General features: G+C 42.4%; 1 protein-coding gene across 1 annotated transcript; it reads left to right on the top strand.

Annotated features, from left to right (window-relative positions):
- Nucleotides 1-642: 642 nt before the first annotated feature.
- Nucleotides 643-22,180, top strand: LOC139479909 (transmembrane protein 8B-like). The gene is made up of 12 exons (XM_071262828.1): nucleotides 643-753; nucleotides 4,304-4,472; nucleotides 4,966-5,170; nucleotides 7,361-7,488; nucleotides 8,275-8,513; nucleotides 9,429-9,700; nucleotides 10,438-10,661; nucleotides 12,414-12,571; nucleotides 14,539-14,717; nucleotides 16,446-16,715; nucleotides 18,723-18,930; nucleotides 21,935-22,180. Exons 1-12 carry the CDS (start codon nucleotides 717-719, stop codon nucleotides 22,018-22,020), a joined length of 2,175 nt encoding a protein of 724 aa, XP_071118929.1. The 5' UTR covers nucleotides 643-716; the 3' UTR covers nucleotides 22,021-22,180.
- Nucleotides 22,181-27,521: the final 5,341 nt, after the last annotated feature.

Below are 27,521 nucleotides of genomic sequence, written 5' to 3'. Positions count from 1 at the left end.
GAGTGAGTAAGTGAGTGAGTATGGTTTTACGCCGCTTTTAGCAATATTCCAGCAATATCACGGCGGGGGACACCAGAAATGGGCTTCACACATTGTGCCCATATCGGGGTTCGAACCCGGGTCTTCGGCGTGACGAGCGAACGCTTTAACAACTAGGCTACCCGACCGCCCCAGTTATGCCAGAGACAATATAATATATATTATATGGTCTCTGGTTATGCTGAGTCAATTACAAAAGAAAAGTTTGTGCCGAGACATTGAAACTGCCCGCACAGTGTTGCAAAACGAATATATTTTTTAAACGTTTTTCTTTACTTATAAGCAGGCGAATCTCTGGACTTGTACACAGCAGACGTAATTCAAACTTAGTATATGGTTTTCTACTCCATCACTAGTCTGTCCCCTGCCCCCATCCACCCACCCTCCTTTATTTAAAGAACCAAATGTAGTGTTTTGTAGGTGGTAAAATTATCAGAGAGAGGATTGATATCCTAAATATTGCTGGATGCAGCGTAAAAATAAAACTCACTCACTCTTAGGGACATATTTGATGAAGAGATTTGCCTAAATGTGTACCGTCGAATAAAATGACCCTGGGTTTAGAGCCTCATTCTGACAAGCGGCGCTGTTTTCTGATATAACACGAACGGAAATTATGAGTGACAAATCCCCGGCGGTGAAGGAAGGAAGGGGACACAAAAGTTGACCAAACACACATGGAAAGATACGTTGTATGTATCTTGATATTTTCAGGTAGGTTGGGCCGAGAAAATAACCACAATTTTAACTGACACTTGTTCACATTCTTGTATCGAAATGGAGAAAATTTATGACGTTTGCCAGTGAAGTTGTGTTTATTGAAGATCGATGACGAGTGGGCAAGGGGAGCGTGATAAATTGTACCCTTGTAATGTTTAAAAGATGTGATGTATATCCGTGTTACTATCAGAGTCTAGTTGATCCATATAGATGTATATGTATGTATATGATCTCGTGTTGCTGCGGACATTGGGAGCATCTTCCTTTTGATGAGGGTCTGTACCAGTGGACCAAGGTGATGACGAGAGTGATACCATATCATGGTTTAGAAAATATTGGTGTGTTTTTTTAAAAGAAATACATAATATCAGATACATAATCACTAGATTCTATGTCTAAATGATTAGAAAGAATCATATTAAGTTTTCAAAAATATAATATATGTTTGTAATTGTCATAATAACTGTCTTAAATTCTGTATGCCTAGTAACACCAGGTATCTTCTCACAGCAATCTCATTAAAATCAGATCTTAGTTCTCGCTACCGCTAAACAAAGATCTGAAGACATCCCATTAGGGGTCACGTCAGAACGACCTTTCAACTGACCAATGAGAGCATTGCTTACCAGATCATGAAAGTGACAGTCGGAATGTGATTTCTAATCATACAACCTCGAAAACTTTAACACAGGGTATTCCGAACGATTGTTACAGGTTTAACGACTGAATCCATACAATCTAGACCATCTATTAGCCATTCCAGAATGTTCTTTTGTTTACGTTTCAAATTTGTAATCGAGAATTTGTCAAAATATGTTTCGAAGCGTAGTCGCCAATTTGAAATTAGTGCTGTAAAGCACGAGAAAGCTGCCTTCTGATTGGTCATTCTATTGGTCGGTCAAAGTTCATGCAAGGTCGGTCTGACGTGACCCGAAATGGAATGTCCTCAGATCTTTGTTTAGTGGTAGCGAGAACTAAGGTCTGATTTTAATGAGATTGCTTCTCACAGTGACAGTAATTAATATCAAACAGGGATTTCTAACTGTACATCAAAATAAACTTGGATAGCAGATGGAAAAAGTCTTGAAGTCTGATCTTGCACCTTTAATAAGGAATATTTACTGGGTAACATGGCCTATTTAGTTTATTGCCAGTGATCAAGTAGATACCCAGTTATTTTATTGCCTCCTGTCACTTAGGAAAATTATTGCCTGGTGCAACGTGTAGGGTTGTCTCAAATGTTTTTCTAGCAGGCTCAATTTAAGGAACTTGATTTAAAGGGCCATTAAACTCTGGTTGCTATGTGGCTGTCTAACACTGCTCGATTGCTAACTGTGACAAAAGACTGGATATCTTCTGTAAGAACAGAGTGAACAGTGTTAGAAATTGGCACTAGTTCTATAGTCCTTGCCAAACTGCCCAATGGTAAAGGTATCATAAGGACTAGTAGAAATTCGCCCTTTTTAAGGGTTTTGCTATATATTATCATTATAAGGACTAGTGGACGAAAACTGTTGGTTTCTAACCCTGGTGAATATACTTTTGAGACAGTATCTATTACGCATTTCAGAACAATAATTGGTTACCTGTCATCTATCTATATTTTGATATCACAAAGGGTGCATGTTAATAAATTTCTTCAACCTAAACAAACAGACAGAAGGAATGGCGACGTTCATTGGATGTTGTTATTTGGAAATACCCTGATGGTTATAGTATAATAAATAAAAGTACCCCCACAGTGAAAGCATTTTTGGAATTTTGATTGTGTGATATTACGATGATTGAGATTGTTTTTTATCCTATTTCTGTGTTTCATACTTAATATTTAATCTTGTCATGTCAATAGACCTATAATAGACCGTACTTGCATTTTGATTTCATTCATTTGCTGTAGCATTGAAGAGAATCATTCTTGTTCCTCTATGTTATTGTTGGGAAGTTCTTCGATGTGGGACAGACAACACAAGTCATTGTTTACAAAAGCCTAATTGTTTGTAGACGTGTATATATGTTACAGTCAGTTTGTAAAATGTATCACTGAGGCAATTTCTAAAATGTCTAAATATTTCAGTCATGTTACAATCTGACTGAAAAATCTGTCCATTTATTTAACAGATTGACTTAAAAATATAAGGAAGTTCAAAAGGGCTTAAAAACACCACAATAGATGAAGCATAAAAATATAGACATGTACTTTGACTTTTGTTTTCTTTTAATCCTATCATTTTCAGTCACTGGGATGATGAATTAAACATTTATTTATTTCCAAGACAAGACTGTATTTTATTTTGTTGATCAATGTGACGATATACCCTTATGCTTTCAATAAAAGTGACAAATGTTCTTACGGTTGGCACAGCACAGGTCATGAACTAGTCAAGATTTCTGAGATAAAATCTGGGCATCCATGGAAAAAAAACAACAAAGGCAACAACCAGTCCCTGGTCAATTGTCAGAGATCAGTGCCCCTTTAACATGCACCAGGTGCACGTCGACATGAAAACCTAGTCGCACCCAGACATTTATCAGTTTGAAATATGCACATAATCTTGAAGTACCCACAGTTTGATGATGTCAAGCCCCTAAAAGCATGACAAATTACACAGAACACAGGGATTGTTGATGCAATATGGTAAATAATGCTTAGAGGTATCGAATGTGTTCACCTGTGTGGACAAATTTGAAGAATTTTGACATGAACTTGGCGCTTGTAAACATGAAATTTAGGTCACATTTTCAGTGATAAGTTTCTCTGGTGCATGATTTATATGGTTAAATCAAGCCCTAATGTCAATATGACTTCTGTAAAATTTGGATTTGACAAATTGCAAGGGATTACAGCATGTGGCCTTTTCTATCTGGTGATTGGCGAGTTTATCAACACTATCAATTCTCCATAGTGTGTTAAATTTCTAACCATCAGAGTTAACTCATTTCAGATTAAAAGACGTTTAATGTTCAAAGTCTTTTTATTTACAGAATGGCCAATCTAATTAAAATCAGATCTTCTCGCTGCTGCTAAACAAAGATCTGAGGACATCCAATTACGGGTCATGTCAGATCGACCTTTCGCAAACTCTGACCGACCAATGGAATTACTGACAAGAAGTCAACATTAGCCAATCAGAAGGCAGCTTTCTCGTGCTTTACGGCACTAATTTCAAAGTGGTGACTACACTTCGAAACATATTTTGACAAATTCTCGCTTAAAAATTTGAAACCTGAACAAAAGAACGTTCTAGAATGACTAATATATGGTCTAGATTGTATAGATTCAGTCGTTAAGCCCGTAACTTTCATTCGGAATACCCCGTTTTAACGTTTTCGAGGCTGCATGATGAGAAATCACATTCCGACTGTCACTTTCATGATCTGGTAAGCGACGCTCTGATTGGTCGGATGAAAGGTCGTTCTGACATGACCCCTAATGGGCTGTCCTCAGATCTTTGTTTACAGTGGCGAGAACTAAGATATGATTTTAATGAGATAGCAGAATGGCAGATTTCATGTAGCTAGGATTTTGTATCTGTCTGTGTTTCAGTGGGTGCGTATGGGGTGGAGTGGCAACAAGCTCTCAATGTCTACAGCTATGCCTCCTTCCACTCAGTGACTCCCGTCAAGTACAGCGTCCCTGAGGGAACCAGTCTAGTCACATGGAAGTTCAGAGCCAGTAAAGATCCCGAAGATTGTGATGATGACCAAGTTGATGTGTGAGTTCACTGAGTTTATTTGTTTGTATTTTGCTGAACGCGACACTCAGCAAATATCCAGCTATATGACGACGGTCTGTATATAATCGAGTCGGGACCAGACAATCCAGTGATTAACATCATGAGCATCGATCCGCGCAATTGGGATACGATGACATGTGTCAACCAAGTCAGCGCACCTGACCACCTGATCCAGTTAGTCGGTTCTTACGACAAGCATAGTCACCTTTTAGGGCAAGCATGGGTTGCTGAAGACCTATTCTACCCCGGTTTTCACGGGTCGAAATAACATGGTGTAAGGTATACTTATGTTGAGCAGACATCATGAAATAATTTAGACATTTGCTGACAGCAATTTTTCAAAATACCATTTAACTTAAAAATCAACTTAAGAATTTTAAACTTGAAATACTAAAGTAATGTTTAATGAATGCCTGAACTGAATCACCTTATCTGTAAACTTCAATGTAGATCTGCAATCCATGACTACCAGGTACCTCCAGTATGGCAGCCTGCCGGTCATCAGCCCGAAGAACGAGACGTTCCCTGATCACTTCTACCTCCAGCGTTCGCATCAACATCATCTGCAGCTGGTGCCTAACAACATCAGCATCCCCGTGTCTGTGTCATGGCCTACGCCTGGTTACTGGTATGCCGTCGCCTTCAGACCGTGGCAAGATACTCGCATCCAGCAGAAGGTTGGTCTTGTTTTACCGGGAATGGATATACTGTAAATCTTGAAATTAATGGGAGCGTGAATTAAATGCAAAAAATGCGAGTGGTCTTTGTTCGCATTCATGAAACTTCGCGTTTATGTCTCCAAAATGACTATCAACAATAAGACGGCCTGCACACTTTGGATCGCGGAAATACCAACTTGAATATATACACAAACACAGCAGTTGTAACAAGTATATACCAATGTCATTCAAAGAATAGGAATTATGCAATAGGCATCCGTAGAGTTATCACTGCTGGGGTCAAGAGTTCTACCCACTCGTGTCAAACTTTGCATCATTGACCATTCCAATCAGTGAACTGTTGTTGGTTCAATTATTTTATTGCCTTTGAACTTCCATAATGCCAGTCAGCAGAATAAACATATAAACTGTGTGTTGTTTTCAGGAAAACACTGTTTGTTGTTATTGCGGAAATACTTTACGCAGTGCTAATAAATGGTGCTATTTGCTGTTTGATTGGATTAAGGAAGGATATGTATCATTCCGCTGGGATGGTGTGGGGGAGTCGCATTGATTTTCAGTCCCGTTTTTGGCTAGGGGTCAGCAGTCGTATTAATTTGGAGACGCATTAATTTCAAGATTTACAGTATTTAACCTGGAAAGTCAGTTGAGCAACAAAAGTACAGAAACTCAGTTTTTCAAATTAACATGGTAGCTTTGTTTGACTTGTGACGTGTAGTTTGCCCTGTGATGTATGTGAAGAGTAAACTGACCTTTGCTTGAAAAGTGAATTATTACTCATAAATACTATTACATGTATTACATAATAGATGACCAGTGTGCCCTGAAATTGTTGCCACTCTAATGGTAAAGGCATGTTATGAATAATTTCAATACCTTTTACCCTGCTCACATCATCAAATTAACAAAGGACAATGCTGAAGACCAGTTTGAAATTTGTTGTAATGAACACTTAGTTTTGTCACCAAGTCAAGGGGGGTCGGGTAGCCTAGTGGTTAAAGCGTTGGCTCATCACGCTGGGGGGCACGGGTGGCCCAGTCGTCTAAGGTGCCGCGATTCGCTGTGCAGAGTTGCGTCCCTTGGGCACGCCAGAAACCTATGATTGTTGGTTCGAATCCTGGCTCGCCCCGATTATGTTTCTAGGTTTGTCAGCACCATACCCATGCTTGTGGGTTTCACCGAAGTGGTAAACATCTGATGCCTGCATCACTTCGGGCTTTCCTCCCACATTAAGCTGACACACCGTGATATAACTGGAATAATGTTAAAAGCGGCGTTAAACCCAACTCACTCACTCATCACGCTGAAGACCCGGGTTTGATTCCCATGTGTGAAACCCATTTCTGGTGTCCCCCCACCGTGATATTGCTGGAATATTGCTAAAAGTTGCGTAAAACCATACTCACTCACTTACCAAGTCAAGCAATAGTCAGTTAGCAGGTATGGGTATGATAGTGACTGGTGATGATGATGATGATGATGATGATGATGATTTATTGAGCGTAGCTTATTGCAAGTTTTTTAGAGGGTAAGAATGATATAGGTGATATAGTAGTTGGTGACAAGAGCTAAGAGTATACCATGTAGAGCCCAGAATGAAGCCATGGAGATTGGCATCTTCCTGAGGCAAGAGCGTCCACTAGCCTTTTTATCAAAGTCTTGTTCTCACCCTTGCCACATCAAGCCCACTTTCCTGTGCTAAACATGATTGGACTATCGCACAATCAGAGAACATTTCACAAAATCAACATCCAAGACTGTTACACCATTGCCTGAAAGTGATTTACCACTAGAATATGTCTTTTTCATCTTTTAAACCCCCCAACGATTGGCTATGTTTTTTGTGTCAAGGATGAAATCGCGAATGTTTTTGTTATCTGATCGACTAGGTCATCGTCTATGGTAGTCACCATCTTTTGTGAAGCTATATGAGATAAGAACAGCGATCTGATTGGATATCCGCTCTCATTACAAGGGGCACAACTTGTGATCTTCATGAGGTGGCGCCAGGGTCGAGCCAAGAAAAGTGGCCTTGATGTGGCAATGGTAGAAACTTGGCTTTGATATAGGCTTGTGGACATGCTTGCCTCAAAATGATGATGATGACTGTGATGATGATGATGATGACGATGATGATGATGATGATGATGATGATGATGATGATGATGATGATCTGTGTGATTCCAGGGTCTCACCAGAAGCTGTGAGTATAAAATCTCTTCCTCTCTGTTGACCGACATCCATCCAGACATAGACACTGTTGCCATGGGAACAGACAACACCATGGTTGTTTCAGACACAGGTCGAACTTTCAGGTAACATTTGCTGTCAGTCTGTCATAGTAATGTGTAGGGGGCAGGGGTGGCCAAGTCGTCTAAGGTGCTGTGATTCGCTGTGCAGAGTTGCGTCCCTTTGGCACGCCAGAAACCTATGATTGTGGGTTCGAATCCAGGTTCGTCCCAATTATGTTTCTAGGTTTGTCAGCACCATACCCGTGCTCGTGGGTTTCACCGAAGTGGTAAACGTCTGAGACCTGCATCACTTCGGGCTTTCCTCCCACATTAAGCTGACACGCCATGATGTAACTGGAATACTGTTAAAAGTGGCGTTAAACCCAACTCACTCACCCACTCATAGTAATGTGTATTGTCCGTCCTCTGATTGTGGCAGGTTAAAATACTCCGCTTGTGTTATTGAGTTAATGGTCTTAATAGTTAATATGTTTCGCAAAGTATTGCAACATTACATAGTGAATATGAGTAACGAAATCAACAATACTTGCGATTATGCATAGTTTGTATTTGTAACAATTTCTTGCAATGATGTGATGCAAATACCTGCGATAATACAAAGCCAATTAATGAAGGGAACACTTCTTGTATGTTACAGATTCTGTGTCGGGGAGTAGACTGGTAGAGTTGACTGGAGTAGGTCCGATAGTTTTTCAGATATTGTAGTAAACGTCGGTACCTTAAATTACCTTCCAGACTATAACTCCCTTGCCTCATGAGAGACAGTGTTACAGTTAAGTCTGGGAGTCTCCAGATGTAACCACACAGACTGTTGGTGAGTCGTAACAGCCTCTGTCTTGTATGTTACAGGTTCTATGTCGGGGAGACAGTGTTACAGTACAGTGTGGGAGTCTCTGGGTGTAACCACACAGACTGCGGCCTACATGTCACGATCTATGAAGCTAACAACATCTCTGCCAACAGCTCCCTCTGTACTGCCCCGCCATGCATGTACACAGTTATCTCCCCCTGGCTAGGGGCGTGGCATCATGTGCAGCTAGTTACATCTGACCAGGTCGCTGAGGTGACTTTCAATATTTCAAGCATTGGTATGTTTCATTTCATTTCAAATTTTCATTTCATTTAAAAAGGGTTATAAATGTTTTACAGAAGAATAAATATAGTAAACATTGACAAGTTGGCTGATCGAATTATTCATGAATTTTTCAAGTTAAAGCCCACTGATAAATGAGGATCAGGTGATAGCGATAGTGTGTCATAGTACCCATTGGTGCTCATGCTATCAACCACTGGTTTGTACTTGATTATTTACACTGCTCGGGGATATGAATGGGTTAGTGATGAATTCAGCATAAAACAGGTGACAATTATCCTGCTCAAAAGAAGTTAAAGAACGCCTGTTTTTTTTCATATGACTGTTGTTAATCTGTCATGGTTTTAACTATAGTCGTATGCAGTGTTAGAAATTGGCACTAGTCCTGTAGTCCTTGCCAAGCTGCCCTATAGTTAAGGTATAATAAGGACAAGTACAATTTGCCATTTTTTGAAGATTTTTCTGTTATCATTATAAGGACTAGTATTCCAAAAGACGTTTAAAGATGGTACTTGTTGTTACCCTGTCTGGCGCTCGGCATTAAGGGGCTAAAACAAGGACTGGTCGGCTCAGAGTCAGTATACTGTGTCTGAGTGGGGTATTCATGTTAAACTGCTATACTATACTATAAACTGGTATCAGTCTGGACTAGTACAAGCAGCCACACACACACAAGTACATGCACATCGCTATATAGGTGCAATAATCTTAGACGCAACGTTAAACCCAATTTCACCTCACCTCACCTATCGCTGGTAGAATAAAATTGGGTGTTCTTCAACTTCATTTGAGTAGTGTAATTGTCATAATTGTCACCTGGATATCTTGTGTCATTTGTTGAAGAATACTTTTGGTACCTTCCACTTTGAGTAAAAGTCCATTATTTTCTTGATTGTTTGTGTTGTGACAGACTGTGATCTGGAGGAAGACGTCATGGATGGCAACACAACTGACTTGCCGTCAGCCTCTTCATGTACCCTGTACCCCAAACTAGATCGGTTCCAGTACTCCGATCGAGACTTCCGAGTCGACTATGTGTATCTTGTTAATGACAGCAAGCCATCCGACATATCACTGACCCTGATGGATGATAGATCAACAGTCATTCCATTTCAGCTCAAGGACATTGTGGATATTGGTGGGACTCTTGTCTGGACGGTTGCCATGGACGATGGTGATGAGGTAGGTGATGTTCTCCCCTGTATTAAGACTTTTATAAGCTTGTCTCCTTCCTTGTGTTAGATGTGAGCTGTAGATGGAAGTCTTGTCTGGACGGTTGCCATGGAAGATGGTGATGATGTAGTTGGTGTTCTCCCCTGTATTAAGACTTTTATAAGCTTGTCTCCATCCTTGTGTTAGATGTGAGCTGTAGATGGAAGTCTTGTCTGGACGGTTGCCATGGAAGATGGTGATGATGTAGTTGGTGTTCTCCCCTGTATTAAGACTTTTATAAGCTTGTCTCCATCCTTGTGTTAGATGTGAGCTGTAGATGGAAGTCTTGTCTGGACGGTTGCCATGGAAGATGGTGATGAGGTAGTTGGTGTTCTCCCCGGTATTAAGACTTTTATAAGCTTGTCTCCATCCTTGTGTTAGATGTGAGATGTAGATGGGAGTCTTGTCTGGACTGTTGCCATGGCAGATGGTGACGAGGTAGATCAGATTCAGGTTCATTGTCAACATGATAATTACCAGTTTCATGAATAATTTAATGTTTTATCAATTGAACTTTATGGATACTAGTTTATATGGAGTATGATAAATATTTTTATAATTTTTTATTCCTTTAATATTTAGATCTTGAATCTTCTGAATTTGTCATTTATTAAAATGACCCATCGTTTTATTACTTTATTTTGACTCAAGGTTGTATTGATGGTGCTTCTTGATGGAACATTCAGACTGCCATTTCTCCTCCACAGGACACAGATTCCGAGTCTGTCCAGGTTTGTGGGCAAATCCTTCGGGACAAGATTCCAGCTCTTCCATCAGACAACCTATGTAATGTCTCCTCCCTGCCGAGTAACACGCTCCAGGTGAACATCAGCACCCCTGGACACAAGGGGCAGGTGCTTGTGCCCTACCCTGAGCCTGGCTTGTGGTCCCTCACCCTCTCGGTGTACTGTTACACAATGGAGAACAGCAGGTGAGTGTCTTACGGTGGGTGTCTTACGGTGGATGTATCACGGCTGGTGTGTCATGGTGGGTGTGTCAACAGGTGTGTCACAGTGGGTATGTCATGACAGGTGTGTCACAGTTGGTATGTCAGCAGGTGTGACACAGTGGGTATGTCAGCAGGTGTGTCACAGTGGGTATGTCAGCAGGTGGGTCACCATGGGTATGTGAACAGGTGTGTCACAGTTGGTATGTCAGCAGGTGTGACACAGTGGGTATGTCAGCAGGTGTGTCACAGTGGGTATGTCACGGCAGGTGTGTCATAGTGGGTGTGTCAAGGCAGGTGTGTCACAGTGGGTATGTCTCAGCAGGTGTGTCACAGTGGGTATGTCACGGCAGGTGTGTCACAGTGGGTATGTCTCAGCAGGTGTGTCACAGTGGGTATGTCATGGCAGGTGTGTCACAGTGGGTATGTCTCAGCAGGTGTGTCACAGTGGGTATGGCAACAGGTGTGTCACAGTGGGTATGTCATGGCAGGTGTGTCACAGTAGGTGTGTCACGGCAGGTGTGTCACAGTGGGTATGTCATGGCAGGTGTGTCACAGTGGGTATGTCATGGCAGGTGTGTCACAGTAGGTATGTCACAGCAGGTGTGTCACGGCAGGTGTGTCACAGTGGGTGTGTCATGGCAGGTGTGTCACAGTGGGTGTGTCATGACAGGTGTGTCACGGCAGTTGTGTCACAGTGGGAATGTCATGGCAGGTGTGTCACAGTGGGTATGTCTCAGCAGGTGTGTCACAGTTGGTATGTCACGTCAGGTGTGTCACAGTGGGTATGTCATGGCAGGTGTGTCACAGTGGGTATGTCAACAGGTGTGTCACAGGGGGTATGTCAGCAGGTGTGTCACAGTGGGTGCATCACAGCGAGGGTGTCACAGTGGGTATGTTTTCTCAGTGGTGTAAGGTAATGTTTGCTTTGCAGAGTTTCATGCCTTAGCTTGGCCAGGATCTATTGATCATGGATTCAAATCCCAGATTTGCCCTAATTATGATCCTTGTCGAAATAGGTATGTTTGTGTTACGCAAGGGCGGATCCATCATTATTTTAACGGGAGGGGTCCAATAACGAAATCCTCTCTCAGTAGGGGATTGTCTACAACATACTACAAATGTTTTCAAAAGAGGGGGCACCCCTTGGATCCCTCTCTGGATTCGACTATGTACTGCCTGTCACATCAGGCGTGTCTTCCACATTACACTGGGCCTGGGGTAGATTCCGGGGTAGAATGCTTGCCTAAAAGGTGACTATGCTTGTCGTAAAAGGCGACTAACGGGATCGGGTGGTCAGGCTCGCTGACTTGGTTGATGCATGTCATTGATCCCAATTGCGTGGATTGATGTTCATGATGTCAATCACTGTATTGTCTGGTCCAGAATATTTACACACCGTCATCATGTAGCTGGAATATTGTTGAGTGGGGCGTTAAACAACAAACAAACCAACCAACCACATTACACTGTCACAGCATTATGTAACTGATATCCATTATGCCATTAAACCCAACTCACCCACAGGGAGGCATGGGTGGCCCAGTCATCTAAGTTGCCGCGATTCGCTGTGCAGAGTTGCGTCCCTTGGGCATGCCAGAACCTATGATTGTGGGTTTAAATCTCCGTTCACCTGATTGTGTTTCTAGGTTTGTCAAAACCATACCTGCATTTCACTAACATTTTAGATAATTTTTTAAAATAGCAATGCACTTGTTCTCCTCCTATGTCCAACAGCATCACCTGGACTCCCTGCTCCAACAACAGCTACAATGTCAAGATGAAGGTGTCAACTGACCGCTGTGTGGGCAACGCCTGCAGTGGACACGGCAACTGCAAAGAGTACATTGTCGGCCCATCCCTCATCCTCTACTCCACATGCAACTGTCAGGCCGGTAGGTACATAGTGGTCCCTCTGTCAGGCTGGTAGTGGTCCCTCTGTCAGGCCGGTAGGTACATAGAGGTCCCTCTGTCAGGCCGGTAGGTACATAGTGGTCCCTCTGTCAGGCTGGTAGTGGTCCCTCTGTCAGGCCGGTAGGTACATAGTGGTCCCTCTGTCAGGCCGGTAGGTACATAGAGGTCCCTCTGTCAGGCCGGTAGGTACATAGTGGTCCCTCTGTCAGGCCGGTAGGTACATAGTGGTCCCTCTGTCAGGCCGGTAGGTACATAGTGGTCCCTCTGTCAGGCTGGTAGTGGTCCCTCTGTCAGGCCGGTAGGTACATAGTGGTCCCTCTGTCAGGCCGGTAGGTACATAGTGGTCCCTCTGTCAGGCCGGTAGTGGTCCCTCTGTCAGGCCGGTAGGTACATAGAGGTCCCTCTGTCAGGCTGGTAGGTACATAGAGGTCCCTCTGTCAGGCCGGTAGGTACATAGTGGTCCCTCTGTCAGGCCGGTAGGTACATAGTGGTCCCTCAGTCAGGCCGGTAGGTACATAGTGGTCCCTCAGTCAGGCCGGTAGGTACATAGTGGTCCCTCTGTCAGGCCGGTAGGTACATAGTGGTCCCTCTGTCAGGCTGGTAGGTACATAGTGGTCCCTCTGTCAGGCCGGTAGGTACATAGAGGTCCCTCTGTCAGGCCGGTAGGTACATAGAGGTCCCTCTGTCAGGCCGGTAGGTACATAGAGGTCCCTCTGTCAGGCCGGTAGGTACATAGAGGTCCCTCTGTCAGGCCGGTAGGTACATAGAGGTCCCTCTGTCAGGCTGGTAGGTACATAGTGGTCCCTCTGTCAGGCCGGTAGGTACATAGTGGTCCCTCTGTCAGGCCAGTAGTGGTCCCTCTGTCAGGCTGGTAGGTACATAGTGGTCCCTCTGCCAGGCCGGTAGTGGTCCCTCTGTCAGGCCGGTAGTGGTCCCTCTGTCAGGCCAGTAGTGGTCCCTCTGTCAGGCCGGTAGGTACATAGTGGTCCCTCTGCCAGGCCGGTAGTGGTCCCTCTGTCAGGCCGGTAGTGGTCCCTCTGTCAGGCCAGTAGTGGTCCCTCTGTCAGGCCGGTAGGTACATAGTGGTCCCTCAGTCAGGCCGGTAGTGGTCCCTCTGTCAGGCCGGTAGGTACATAGTGGTCCCTCAGTCAGGCCGGTAGTGGTCCCTCTGTCAGGCCGGTAGGTACATAGTGGTCCCTCTGTCAGGCCGGTAGTGGTCCCTCTGTCAGGCTGGTAGGTACATAGTGGTCCCTCAGTCAGGCCGGTAGTGGTCCCTCTGTCAGGCCGGTAGGTACATAGTGGTCCCTCTGCCAGGCCGGTAGTGGTCCCTCTGTCAGGCCGGTAGTGGTCCCTCTGTCAGGCCAGTAGTGGTCCCTCTGTCAGGTCGGTAGGTACATAGTGGTCCCTCTGTCAGGCCAGTAGGTACATAGTGGTCCCTCTGTCAGGCCGGTAGTGGTCCATCTGTCAGGCTGGTAGTGGTCCCTCTGTCAGGCCGGTAGTGGTCCCTCTGTCAGGCCGGTAGTGGTCCATCTGTTAGGCCAGTAGTGGTCCCTCTGTCAGGCCGGTAGTGGTCCATCTGTTAGGCCAGTAGTGGTCCCTCTGTCAGGCTGGTAGTGGTCCATCTGTCAGGCCGGTAGTGGTCCCTCTGTGAGGCTGGTAGTGGTCCATCTGTCAGGCTGGTAGTGGTCCATCTGTCAGGCCGGTAGTGGTCCCTCTGTCAGGCTGGTAGTGGTCCATCTGTTAGGCCGGTAGTGGTCCATCTGTTAGGCCGGTAGGCACATAGTGGTCCCTCAGTCAGTCCGGTAGTGGTCCTTCTGCTATGCCGGTAGGTACATAGTGGTCCCTCTGTCAGGATGCCATCAGTTCTTGCATGTAATACGACCTATTCACTATAAGCCAAAACAAGTGAGATTTAGTACGATTGTAACTGTCCATGTGTTGTTGCCAGGTTGGCGGGGCTATGCGTGCAGTGATGGGTCGGAGGCATTCACAGTAGCATCCCAGCTGGAGGACATCCTCCTGCTCACTCTCAGCAACTTGTTCTTCCTTCCTGCCATAGCCTTGGCGCTGTACCGCCGGTTCTACACGGAGGCCCTGGTCTTCACGTACAACATGTTCTTCTCCACAGTGAGTACACCAAGGCCACTCGGACTACTCTGTTCATTTTCACTTGTCTGCGAAAAAGATTAGCCACAGGACCTAACAGTAAGAGTGGTAGTCCACAAGGTAATATCCTACCTGAATTTGGACTTCCCTGAGCGAACATCAGTGTTTAAAAAACCCCACCCGCCCGACCGTCTGAGACAGTCTATTTTGCTGACGGACAGACAGTTTTGAAAAGTAACACACCTGATGGTCGGGGGTTGAAGTTACTAAGTTGACAATCCACCAGTTTATTGTTATTGTCTCAGAACTAACATTAAACAGTACTTATGCTTAGCCTTCTGTTACTTTTGTTCGTAAGCCTAGAAAATTCCTGACGGACATTTTATCTGTTCTGGTTACTTTGCTATGTCACCACTCCAGTTGTCAGAATGAAATTTTGGCGAATTTTATACACTGTAAACATCATTTCATTTAATTGACAGAATGTACATACTGTAAACTACATTTATAACGAACACGTTTATAACAAACTATTTTTGGTCCCGGCCGTTTGATATATTTTTTATCATATAAAGTTGATGGATATACGAACACGCTCAGCGGAAATACACGAAATAACGGATAATGTGACCTCACCTTGTGGTTCCGTGTGTACTCTGTCAACGTTACAATAATATTTAAGTGTATAACAAACTGTTAATCCCTGAGCTGAGCTCTTCACATGTCACCATTCAAAACATCCGCGGCCAAGCGCTTCTGTTTAAAGCGTCAATAAACAATTGAAGACAATTGATTTACTCTTAAGTATTGACACCTTGTCCTCAAACTACACCCTCAATTAACAATAGTAACACAGTAATTGAAGTGGATATATTCTGTACATGTACAGTGCACACTTTTGTTATTTATCGAGTAAATCGAGTATGATGTCACATGACTTGATATAAGATATCTGACGGTCGAAATACGTATTTGACTGACGAATATACGGACGAATGACGGATATAAACGAAATTGGTGGTCCCTTTGAGTTTGTTATAACCGTAGTTTACTGTATAACAAAACTACACCACAAAGAAGTTGTATGTATGCGGGGGTAATGGCATCTTCCCGAGGCAAGAGAGTTAACTGACTTGAAAAGTCCAGTTTCCACCCTTGCTGAACTAGGCTGGAATTACTGGGCTCGATGGTAGCGCCACCAGTGGCTATTACCTGTTATGTCCCTTCTACGCCTCGCCTATGGACCAATCAAGATCCTCCTCTCGTATCACTTTTGTTTGCTTCACACAAAATGGTGGCGCCAAGTCAGGACGATCTGGTCGATAATCAAGATCTATATTGTGATAAAACGTGTCTTACATTCAAATCAAGTGAGCACCTTGATTAAAAACATGAAAAAAATTGGAAAATATCTGCTGTCAGCGAGTTTGTGGTGCTCTTGTTTTGCAAATCCTGCAATCGACCGAAATCTGCACGACAGTTTACGAACCGGATTTTGATTTCGGTGCGCAATTTGATTGGACTATGCCTAGACTTCTTAGTCCAGCCAAAATGTAACTCCATAATACCAGCCTAGTTCGGCAAGGGTGGAAACTGGACTTTTATAGTCAGTTAACTCCCTTGCCTCGTGAAGATTGGGTAATGGAGGAATGATGCGTATACAAACCCCATTTTGAAAGCGAGGATGGGGCTACGTTAATTTTGGTTATCCCCTTTTAAGTTTCCACAACTTCCTCTTCCGTCTGTCAGATGTACCACGCGTGTGATGGAGACCGTATCGCGATGTACAAGTACTGTATGATGGACTACAACATCCTCAGCTTCTGCGACTTCCTCTCGTCCGTCTGCTCGCTGTGGTTTACCATCGTTGCCATGGCGAGGGTACAGGCACCAATCACAGTCATCCTCCAGGTGGCAGCACTGCTGGTTCTGCCAATAGGAGTTCTCAAGGATCATACAAGTCTGTGGTTGATTGTTGTGCCTTTGTTGTGTGGAGTTGTCCTTCTTGCTGTGTCATGGGTGAGTCATGATAGTTTATATTTTCATGCCATTTTTACTCAGGGATTAATTCATGTATTTAAGAAATATCGTATTCGACGTCATAAGCGCCCCGCTCTAATAAGCGCCCACGGTGATATTTGCGAATATATTGGCTAGTGAACAATCCCAATGAGCACCCCTTCCGATTGATCAATGTTAACAAGACTTATTTATTCGCGTATGATACGCACTTGTGTGTTATGTGCAACCTTAATTATGGGCAATTTAATTCTGGAAAAATATATTTGTCGTACATGAACACGAAATTTATCTTTCAACTCTGTTTTTTTTTCACCAAAATAATATTTTAATAAGAGCCCCCTATTTCTAATTTTGAAAGCGCCCTGGGCGCTTATGATGTCGAATACGGTAATCAAGTTGTGGTCATTGTTTATCGTACAATAAACACTGGTCCCGAGTGGTTTATTCTCCCTGCAGTGTTTTATTGTATGATAAACAACGACCATGAGTCATTCATTTCTGATGAGATATTAACATTATGTACAGTCTTTTCAAGGATCTTAGTAAAAAAAGAAAAAAATATTTACCCGGTTTTAAATAATAATGACTCACTGAATAGAATCCGACCTCGGAAATGTCGGACAAGTCCATTTTACGAACAGGTGGGTTAGGTTTGATATTTCCCGGATAGTCTCACAATCCTCACGTCGGACAACTGTAACTTTTTTCCTAATAACGTTTGTCATATCTCTCTCAATTTTGGATGTAATTGTTCTGCCACTGTCTTTATCTGCATGGCCCAGCTACATCTATGGGGAACAACTCACTTCAGACTTCCCTCTCAAAACTAAAATTGTCCAATTTACGTCATTATTTGTGAGCGCATGTTCGAACCTCCAGAAATGACATCATGATAGAACAATGTTTTATCGTGAAATAAACCAAATTCGTTCTTCATTGTTCTTTACGATTTATCGCATAGCTATCTTATATATGATCATAAAGAACAGAGTCCTCAAGAGCCAGGAGGGTGGTGGGGTAGTCTAATGGTTAAAGTGTTCATTGAAGCCCATTTCCGGTGTCCTCCGCCGTGATATTGCTGGAATATTGCTGAAAGTGGCATAAAACCATATCTACTCAAGAGGCAAGATCATGTGGTAGCGTAGAGCTTCAAGTTTTTGTCATGCCAAAAATAATCATTATCAAAATGGTTACAATATCAAAAGCCCATTTCTGATATCCGCTTCTGTAAGATTGTTGGAATATTTACTAATATTAATGTCATAAAACAATTATCTGTCAAAACCCATTGGTCAAATCTTGACCATTAAAGTCTGTGTATTTCTGGTAGCAGTGATTCAAGAATGGTAGCTACTATAGCAGTAACTGTAGAATAGGTCTTCAGCAACCCATGCTTGCTGTAAAAGGCCACTATGCTTGTCGTAAGAGGCGCCTAACAGGAACAGGTGGTCAGGCTCGCTGACTTGGTTGATACATGTCATCGTATTCTAATTGACGCTCATAATGTCAATCACTGGTTAGTCTGGTCCAGACTCGATTATTTACAGACTGCAGTCATGTAGCTGGAATATTGCTGAGTGCGGCGTTAAACAACAACAACAAAAAAACAAAAAGTAACTGAGTAGAGAAAAGAACAGTTGATCCTATGGTTGTGTGAGTGAGTGAGTAAGTTTAACGCCGCTTTTAACAGTATTCCAGTTATAATGGGCGTGTCAGCTTAATGTGGGAGGAAAGCCCGAAGTGATGCAGGTCTCAGACGTTTACCACTTCGGTGAAACCCACGAGCACGGGTATGGTGCTGACAAACCTAGAAACATAATCGGGGCGAACCGGGATTCGAACCCACAATCATAGGTTTCTGGCGTGCCCAAGGTACGCAACTCTGCACAGTGAATCGTGGCGCCTTAGACGACTGGGCAACCCGTGCCCCCTGATCTTATGGTTGAAAGAAATATGAGTCTACTAGAGTACAGTGAAGTACAAAGTTAAGTTTTCCTATTTCAGAGCTTAAAGTGCCGATCACGCGGCAGGTGCTATCCTACATGGAAGAGGTATGTGTTCTTCCTGCTGCCCGGCGTGGTCATTGCGGGGTCAGGTGCGGCGGTGTTCTCCTTCGCAGAGACTGTGGAGAACTACCGCTACGTCCACAGCACCTGGCACATCTGTCTCTTCACCTGTGTCATCTTCTTCCTCCCCCAGAGAAGATGGAAAGGTAGGGAACAGCTGTGTTGATATTTATATTTTTGACACAAAAATCTGTATACCGGTATAGGTCAATGACTTAGGCCCGAGAAATGTAGTAAGTTAATGGCAAAAGTCAATAAGTCTGAGAGTTTCCAATGACAAACGACTGCCTCCGTGGTCTAGTGGTAGAGCGTCATCCAGGAGAGCGGAATGTCCGGGGTTCGATCCCCGGTCGCGTCATACCCAAAGACGTTAAAAGATGGTACTTGTTGATACCCTGTCTGGCATTCGGCATTAAGGGGCTAAAACAAGGACTGCACGGCTCGGAGTCAGTATACTGTGTCTGAGTGGGGTATTCATGTTAAACTGCGGCATGGTATCTCAGAGAGCTAGCACTATAAATCGGCATCAGTCCGGACTAGTACAAGCAGCAAGACAAACACACATGTGCATGCCGCTATAAAAGTGCAATAATCTTGGTCGCAACGATATACCCAATTTCACCTCACCTCACCAATGACAAACCATAACAAATCAATGCAATACCATTCGTGATTGGATGAATACATACGAGCTAGCCATTGAACTTTGCAATAAGAAAAGCTCTTGACTAAGTCGCTATAGCTCCTGACAGTGTTTCCCTATGATACAGAAAGGATGACACAAAGACATGCGCTGATCAGAATTTTCATAACGATTTTTGCAGACTGGGCATTGTTCTGTTAAATCGATACTGTAAGTAGGGCTTATCGTTACTATGTACTTTTAATTTATGGAATTATGACACGTGACGCCTTGTTTAGCATTTCTATCGGTTAAAAGTTCGGCTAGTTAAACAAACCCTTTTTTCAAATTATATTTTGTATTGGTCTATGACGGGTGACCGACAGCCATAAGAAACTCTGAATCATGTTAATCTAATATTTAGTGTGTTTTCTTCGGTGCTTGTCCTTTCTCAGTTTGAGTTGTCCAGAACGTTATGCCCATTCTAGTTACACAAAGTTGAACAATTTCACCTTCCTAGTAACATCAAAGGGCATTTTTCCATATCAATTTAGTCATTTCACATTTCATGTCACCCTTCTTTAATTTCTTCAATCCAAAGTACAGTCAAGTCTCGTTAATCCGACACTCTTTAATCGGCTTTATCCGACACTAATGATGGGATCCAATTAAATGAGTGCTATTTAGACCCGTTAATCCGACAGTCTCGCACTTCGACTCCGACACACCTAATTTGCAACATATTACCGAAATCACTCATTAATCAGTCTTGTTAATCCAACACAGTGATCAGTGTACTCCGTGGTCATCTGCCCGTGAGTGCACAGCCCGTGTTTTGATGCGGGACGAATCGGCTGGTAGCTGCATATTACAACGGCTGCAGGGATAAACTTGCTTAACAATAAACAATTAATGCTTTAAATAAAGAAAACAGGATAAATCACATGTTGAGATTATTTCAATCTTATTAAAATCAGATACAAGTTCTCGCTATCAACGAAACCAATGAAATTACCAACAGGAAGTTGACGTTAGCCACTTAGAAAGCAGCTTTCTTAAGCCTCGGGTACCAGTTTCAAAGTTGCGACTTCGATTCCAGATTATGCTTTTTAAAGTATTTTGAATAAGTCATACAGTCCGTAACAGTTGTTTTGTGTTAAACATTAGAGGTTGTACGATTAGAAAACATATTCTGCCAACAATGTAACATAACAATATGAATATTTATTTTTTATTTTTTTTATTACGTGTTTGAATCCTTGTCTATCATGTAGTTGCCCAATTTTCGATCACGAACATTGATACTACTTAATTTTCTTTTATTTGACATACTCGTTAATCCGACATAATCATATGCAACCATCGATGTCAGATTAACGGGACTTGACTGTGCGTGGGCACAGGGACCCTAGTTGTCCAAGGTGTTGCCCTGACAATCCACTGAGCAGAGTTGTGTCCCTTGGGAGTGCAAGGATCTGAGGATCATTGGTTTGAATCCCTGATTTTCCCTGATCCTTCCTTGGTTTGTCTGCACCAAGCCATCTTGTGGTTTTCACTAGTCTTCATCAAGTTTTCCTCAGACATCAGGCTGACACACATGATATACCGTATTCGACATAATAAGTGCCCAGGGCTCTCTCAAAATTAGAAAAAGGGGCTCTTATTAAAATATTATTTTGGAAAGATAAGTTTCGTGGTTTATGCTGGCAGCCTGAAATGTTTATATACGACCGATGTATTTTTCCAGAATTTAATTGCCCATAATTAAGGGTGCATAAATAAGTCTTGTGTACATTAATCAATCGGAAGAGGTGCTAATTGGGATTGTTCATTAGCCAATATATTAGCATATATCGCCGTGGGCGCTTATTAGAGCGGGGCACTTATTACGTTGAATACGGTAACAAACATACTGATCAAATTGAGTTACACCCAACTGTCTCGCTCAAACTTTTATAAGCTTGTACAGGTTTTTTTCCTGCATCTGTTTGATTGTTTGTTTGTGTGTTTTTTATTGCTGCACTCATCAGTATCGAGCTATATAATAGCAGCCTGTTAATAATCAAGTCCTGACCAGACAATCTAGTGATCGATGTTATGAGCTACAATCTACTTCATCAGGGCACAATGGCACACTATCACCAAAGTTACTGAGCCATGCTGCCTGATCCGTTTGGTCTTGACCTGTGAAGATCCGGGTAGAATAGGTCTTCAGCAACCCATGCTTGGTGTAAGAGGCGACTAACTGGATCGGGTGGCCAGGCTCACTGATTTGGTGGATGCTTGTCATCGTATCCCAACTGCGGCAATCGAAGCTCATGATGTCAATTACTGGATTGTCTGGTCAAGATTTATTTACAGACCGCTGTCATAAAGTTTGAATATTGATGAGTGCGGTGTTAAACAACAAACTAACAAATCAAAACATCTACACATAACAATTTCTACACCTTGTACATTTAATCACTTTGTTATTCAGATTTGGGTTTTTTGAGTATTTAATAGTCACCTTGTGGTTGTTTTTGTAGGTGTAGACATCAGTAAAAGTTCAACATCAGAGGACTCGGTGGAGGAGCTGATTGCCGTTCAGGACACAGTGACCAGGGTAGTCTGACAACAGCTGCCCTTCATCAACAACAGTCTGGGATCGGTACACATTGCCAGGTCTTGGCTGCTTTTAGTAGTTCAGACCAATGCCGATTTATAGTGCTAACCCACTGAGATACCATGCCGCAGTTTAACATTAATACCTCACTCAGACACAGTATACTGACTCCGAGCTGACAAGTCCTTGTTTTAGCCCCTTAATGCCGAGCGCCAGACAGGGTAAAAACAAGTAACATCTTTTAACGTCTTTTGGTATGATGCAGCTGGGAATCGACCCCCCGACCTTCAGACGCTGTACCACTGGCCCATGGAGGCGGTCTGTAGATTAAGAGATGTTTCCAGACAAGGGATTGTGAGATCATACACACAGTATAATGTACAATTTACGAATGCCAAAGTAAAATTTCAAACGGTGAACCTAGAAGGGAGATCTTCTATACCCTGGCAGCATTTCTGCTGAGTTTTCAATTTATGGTTTGACTTGTTAATATTTACAAATCTGCACCATAGGAGTCAGAATAGCGTTTTATTGCTTTATATGAAATTGTTTCTCCATTGACATTGGTGGTTCATGCAACAGAAGTCATAATTACCACACTACTGGGTGAAGGGTCCCTCATGCAAACAGAAGTTTCAGTCAATAGGTTATAGGACAATGAGGCAACAGTCCTGGGCCAACTTGCACAAAGCGATCTTAGCGCTAAGATCATCTTAACTGCCATACTTAAACATAGGCATACGATAGCCTTAGCGCTAAGATCGTTTTGTGCAAGTTGGCCCTGGTGAACACTATTTCAAGTATGGTGAAGTATTTCATGTCAGTGAATACCGATATTGGGTGATCCTAGTCTCCATTGATTGTACATATCTATTCATGCATATCTTGATTGTACATATCTGTTATGCACACTTTCTGTATATTTTTACACGTTCCTACATATCACATCACATACCTGTTCATTATGACATTCTTCAATCGTATCATTTTCCCGATATGTAGCTGAGCAGCTGCAAATGATGTGGCATTATTCAGTCTCCTCCTTGTGGCTCTACTCAGGACTGGGGGGCACGGGTGGCCCAGTCGTCTAAGGCGCCGCGATTCGCTGTGCAGAGTTGCGTCCCTTGGGCACGCCAGAAACCTATGATTGTGGGTTCGAATCCCGGTTCACCCCGATTATGTTTCTAGATTTGTCAGCACCATACCCGTGCTCGTGGGTTTCACCAAAGTGGTAAACGTCTGAGACCTACATCACTTCGGGCTTTCCTCCCACATTAAGCTGACACGCCGTGATATAACTGGAACACTGTTAAAAGCGCCGTTAAACCCAACTCACTCACTCACTCACTCTACTCAGGACTGGCAACCATGGGTTTAGTCATGGTTATCAGATGTTATTGGACTGGTTGTTTATTGGGGGCTGGGACGAGTCCAAATTTACTACCCTGGTACCCAACCCCTATTACCCGACCCTACCCGGGTACCCACTGTAGGTCTCAAGAGATAGGTGAAAATGTCTGATTGGGATTTTTTTTACCATACCCCTGGCAAAACGTATTTAGATACATGTAGATGTATCAAACAATCTGGTCATGCATACACGGAAGTTGACTTATCTTTATTCAACCATATAAAAAGTCAGAAGGAATGGGTGCATAGTCAGAAAGAAATGCTAACATTAGTTACTTGTAGGGTAACCATAAACTCTAGTTAATTTTTGTCAATAAAGAAAATATCATGTGACTAACCAGGGGTCCGGGTTGTCCATTGGGTACCGGGGTCCTACTCAGTACCCACCCGACCCTAGTACTCGTGTACCCGTCCCAGCCGTAGTTGGTTGGTTGGAGAACTTGAAGTTTGATGGTTGGGTTTAACGCCATTGTAAGGGTGGTAAAAATGATTGTTTTTGTAAAGTCAAAGGGTCCTTTTTTATAAGACATTACTGTTTTAAGAAGCAGCAGAATTTAATTTAATTTTTTATGCTCCCAACCATTGGTTAAGCATAGGCGGTATTCATAAAAAAAACTAAGATTAAATTAACCACAAACTTAATGCCATTTCCATCTAAACGGTATCGCCATATTAACGCCTCATCGTTTTATTCATCAAGACTTTGTTCTTTGACGAAACAAACGACGCAAAAGCAGTACGGCAGCCATTTTGTTCACCGACTAAAGTCAAACACCATGTAGTCAAGCCAACCCTTACCCAATCTTAAGATTTAAGTCAGGAATTGGTAAAACTTAAGCCTAAGTCGCTTTATTAATATGACTTAAGTGAAATCTTAAAACTTTAAGTCAGAAAAGGTAAAAAAAAATTCCAAGACTTTAGGTTTTTTTCAAACTTAAATTCTTTTGTGAATACCTCCCCAGGACAATAACTTGCAGGCCGTCTTGATATAGATAGAATATTGATCACTGCACTACCAATATCTATAGTGTAAAACACCCTCGTCCCTCAGCAATGAAAAATAATCATGAAAATCAAACTATGTATAGAATCACGGACGGATCCAAGGGAGTGCTCCCGACATTTTCCAGACACCTTGCATGTTAACTGTGCCCACGGTCCAGTTAGTCTTTGTGAACTGTGTATTCTGTGCACAAACCATTTTTCAAAATTCTGGATCCACCTCTGAGAATCAAACAGTATTTGAATATCAAAAGGTTGAGTCTGTGATTGATGTGGTTTGTAGTCTGGAAGGTTAGTACAGTGGGTCATGCAGTCATTTGATGAGGAAGCTCATCCCAGAGGGGCATTTAATGAAATCCGGTACCTAGTCAATCCATTAATTTATTGATTGGTTTATATATTATTGTGTTTATCATATAGTCTATGTTATTTACAAATGATTTATATACATTTTGCTGTTTTCACATATCATATATTGTGTTACTTGTGTCAACATATCGCTATTTTGACAAGTTTTGACAAATCCTAATTTTAGCATCATGTCATTCAAATCGGGCTTAAGACGAAGTTATGTTTGTTGTTTAACTCCGCACTCAGCAATATTACAGCTATATGACGGCGGTCTGTAAATAATCAAGACTGGACCAGACAATCTAGTGATTGACATCATGAGCATCGATCCATGCAAATTGCGTGAATCGATGCTCATGACACAATCACTGGATTGTCTGGTCCAGACTCGATTATTTACAGACTGCCGTCATATAGCTGGAATATTGTCCAGTGCGGCGTTAAACAACAAACAAACAAACAAACAATGTATAATTAGTACACAACATTCTGGTCCCAAATTCACTGCGTTTCCTATTTTTTCATTTCGTCATATATTTATATATATTTCTACTCACTTTGTGAATTTTTGACACCATGATCTTTTTTTTATATCTGTTTTCAAATAATTTGAATACCCATGTGTCCTATTTGAAACCATTACAGTATTACTGGGAACTACTTGATGGTAGACCCGTGAAGAACCCGGTAGAGAATAGGTCTTCAGCAACACATGCATGTCGTAAGAGGCGACTAACGGGATCGAGTGGTCAAGCTTGCTGACTTTGTTGATGCACACTCCACACCATTTTAGGGTTTGGTTTGTTGGTTTGTTGTTTTACGCCGCACTCAGCAATATTCCAGCTATATGACGGCGGTCTGTAAAATAATCGAGTCTGGACCAGACAATCCAGTGATTAACATCATGAGCATCGATCCACGCAATTGGGAACGATGACATCTATCAACCAAGTCAGCGAGCCTGACCACCCGATCCCGTTAGTCGCCTTTTATAACAAGCATAGTCGCCTTTTACGGCAAGTATGGGTTGCTGAAGATCTATTCTATCCCGGAATCTTCACGGATCTTTAGGGTTTGCTGGGGAGAAGTGTGGATGTACATGGTCAAAACAACAGTTAAAAATTATTTCAAATTCCAAATAAGTACCGGTACTACTTCTTATAAATGAGAAAAAAAAGAAGTTATAACTTGGCAAGATACCAACAGAAAATTGTTTGGGTTTCTATGTCGTTAGAATAAATGCTTTTATTGATGTTTTTTACCAGAATCCTGTGTGTTTTCATTTCACCTAGTTGTCAAACAGAATCTGACAAAATATTTTGATTAAAGGTCATTTTGTATTACCGTATTCCACGTAATAAGCGCCCAGGGCGCTCTCAAAATTAGAAATAAGGTCCTCTTATTAGAATATTATTTTGGTGAAAATAAGAGTGAAAAGAGAATTTTGAATTTTTGAAAGATAAATTTCGTGGTTTACGCTGACAGCCTGAAATGTTTATATTCCACCGATGTATTTTTCCAGATTTTAATTGCCCATAATTAAGGGTGCATAAATAAGTCTTGTGTACATTGATCAATCGGAAGGGGTGCTAATTGGGATCGTTCATTAGCCAATATGTGAGCATATATCGCCGTGGGCGCTTATTAGAGCAGGGCGCTTATTACGTCGAATACAGTATTTTCTAATTTCCTGTTTTGCGGTCAGCCTTGTAAACTATCTTAAACAAGGGCAAAAGTGAGCGTGGCTCACTAATACCCCCGACCCGCCTTGTGTGTCAGTAGTTTCAAATTACATAATGGATAGGGTTAGGGTTTGAAAAATTCATTAAAAAATGGAAAATTATAAAAACAATTTTTTTCCTAAAAGGTCGGGGGTATAAAAATATAAGGCGTATTGTAATTCAGATCTCAGGATACAGTTCATCATCCTCACCATGCATGTCATCAGCAGTCACCACTGCACCTGTAATAATCTTGTACACATCACTGTCATGTTCCCTGTCATGTTCCCTGTCATCAGACCTCAAACTCCTTGTTAATTCAATAAATATTGTTTTCAAAGTTTCCTCGTGTTGTGTTCTTGTACAACACTCTAACATTGCACACCACATCACATCAACAATATGATGACCTGAAGCACAACAAAATAACATTTGATTTGTTGACAACCACGTGAAACCCTCTTGCGCTCCAAAAATATTTCTGTGTGACAGAGGTTATAAAGGTTGCCCTTAGCACTGTAAGGTCTGTAGTGGGAGATCTGTGACCAGGACTTGAATGTAATGGTCTTTCCTGGCCGGAGTGTGATAGTGCCTTGAATTATGGTTATTCCTGGAACATAAGGTCTACAGTGTGACAGGAACTTTGATAATGGTACTTCCTGGCACTATGACCGAGTTTATAGGGTGATAGTGCTTGAATAATGTTCTTTCCTGGCACAGTAAGGTCGATAAAGTGAGATCTGTGACAGTACCTTGAAAAATGGTCGTCCCTGCCATCCTGACAAATAAGACACTGTTTTGTGTACCAAACACCCTAATAGGGTGAGAAGTGTGATAGTGCCTTGAATAATGGTTGTCCAATGCACTACCATAAGGTTGATGGTTGGTTGGTTTGTTGTAATGGCACACTCAGCAATATCCCAGCTATTTGACAACGGTCTGTAAATAATCAAGTCTGGACCACACAATCCAGTGATTGACGTCATGAGCATCAATCCACGCAATTGGAATACGTTGACATGCATC

This window comes from Haliotis cracherodii, unplaced genomic scaffold (assembly GCF_022045235.1).
Source record: "Haliotis cracherodii isolate W230 unplaced genomic scaffold, xgHalCrac1.p SCAF_4, whole genome shotgun sequence".
NCBI lineage: Eukaryota > Metazoa > Mollusca > Gastropoda > Lepetellida > Haliotidae > Haliotis > Haliotis cracherodii.
This window is presented reverse-complemented; position numbering and strand designations above follow the sequence as displayed.

Excerpts from the sequence above, each read along its gene's own strand:
- LOC139479909 (XM_071262828.1), top strand. The coding sequence starts at position 717 with ATGGAAAGATACGTTGTATGTATCTTGATATTTTCAG. Across the intron at positions 754-4,303 it reads ATGTATCTTGATATTTTCAG|TGGGTGCGTATGGGGTGGAG; the intron begins GTAGGTTGGGCC and ends TCTGTGTTTCAG. Across the intron at positions 14,718-16,445 it reads ACAACATGTTCTTCTCCACA|ATGTACCACGCGTGTGATGG; the intron begins GTGAGTACACCA and ends TCCGTCTGTCAG.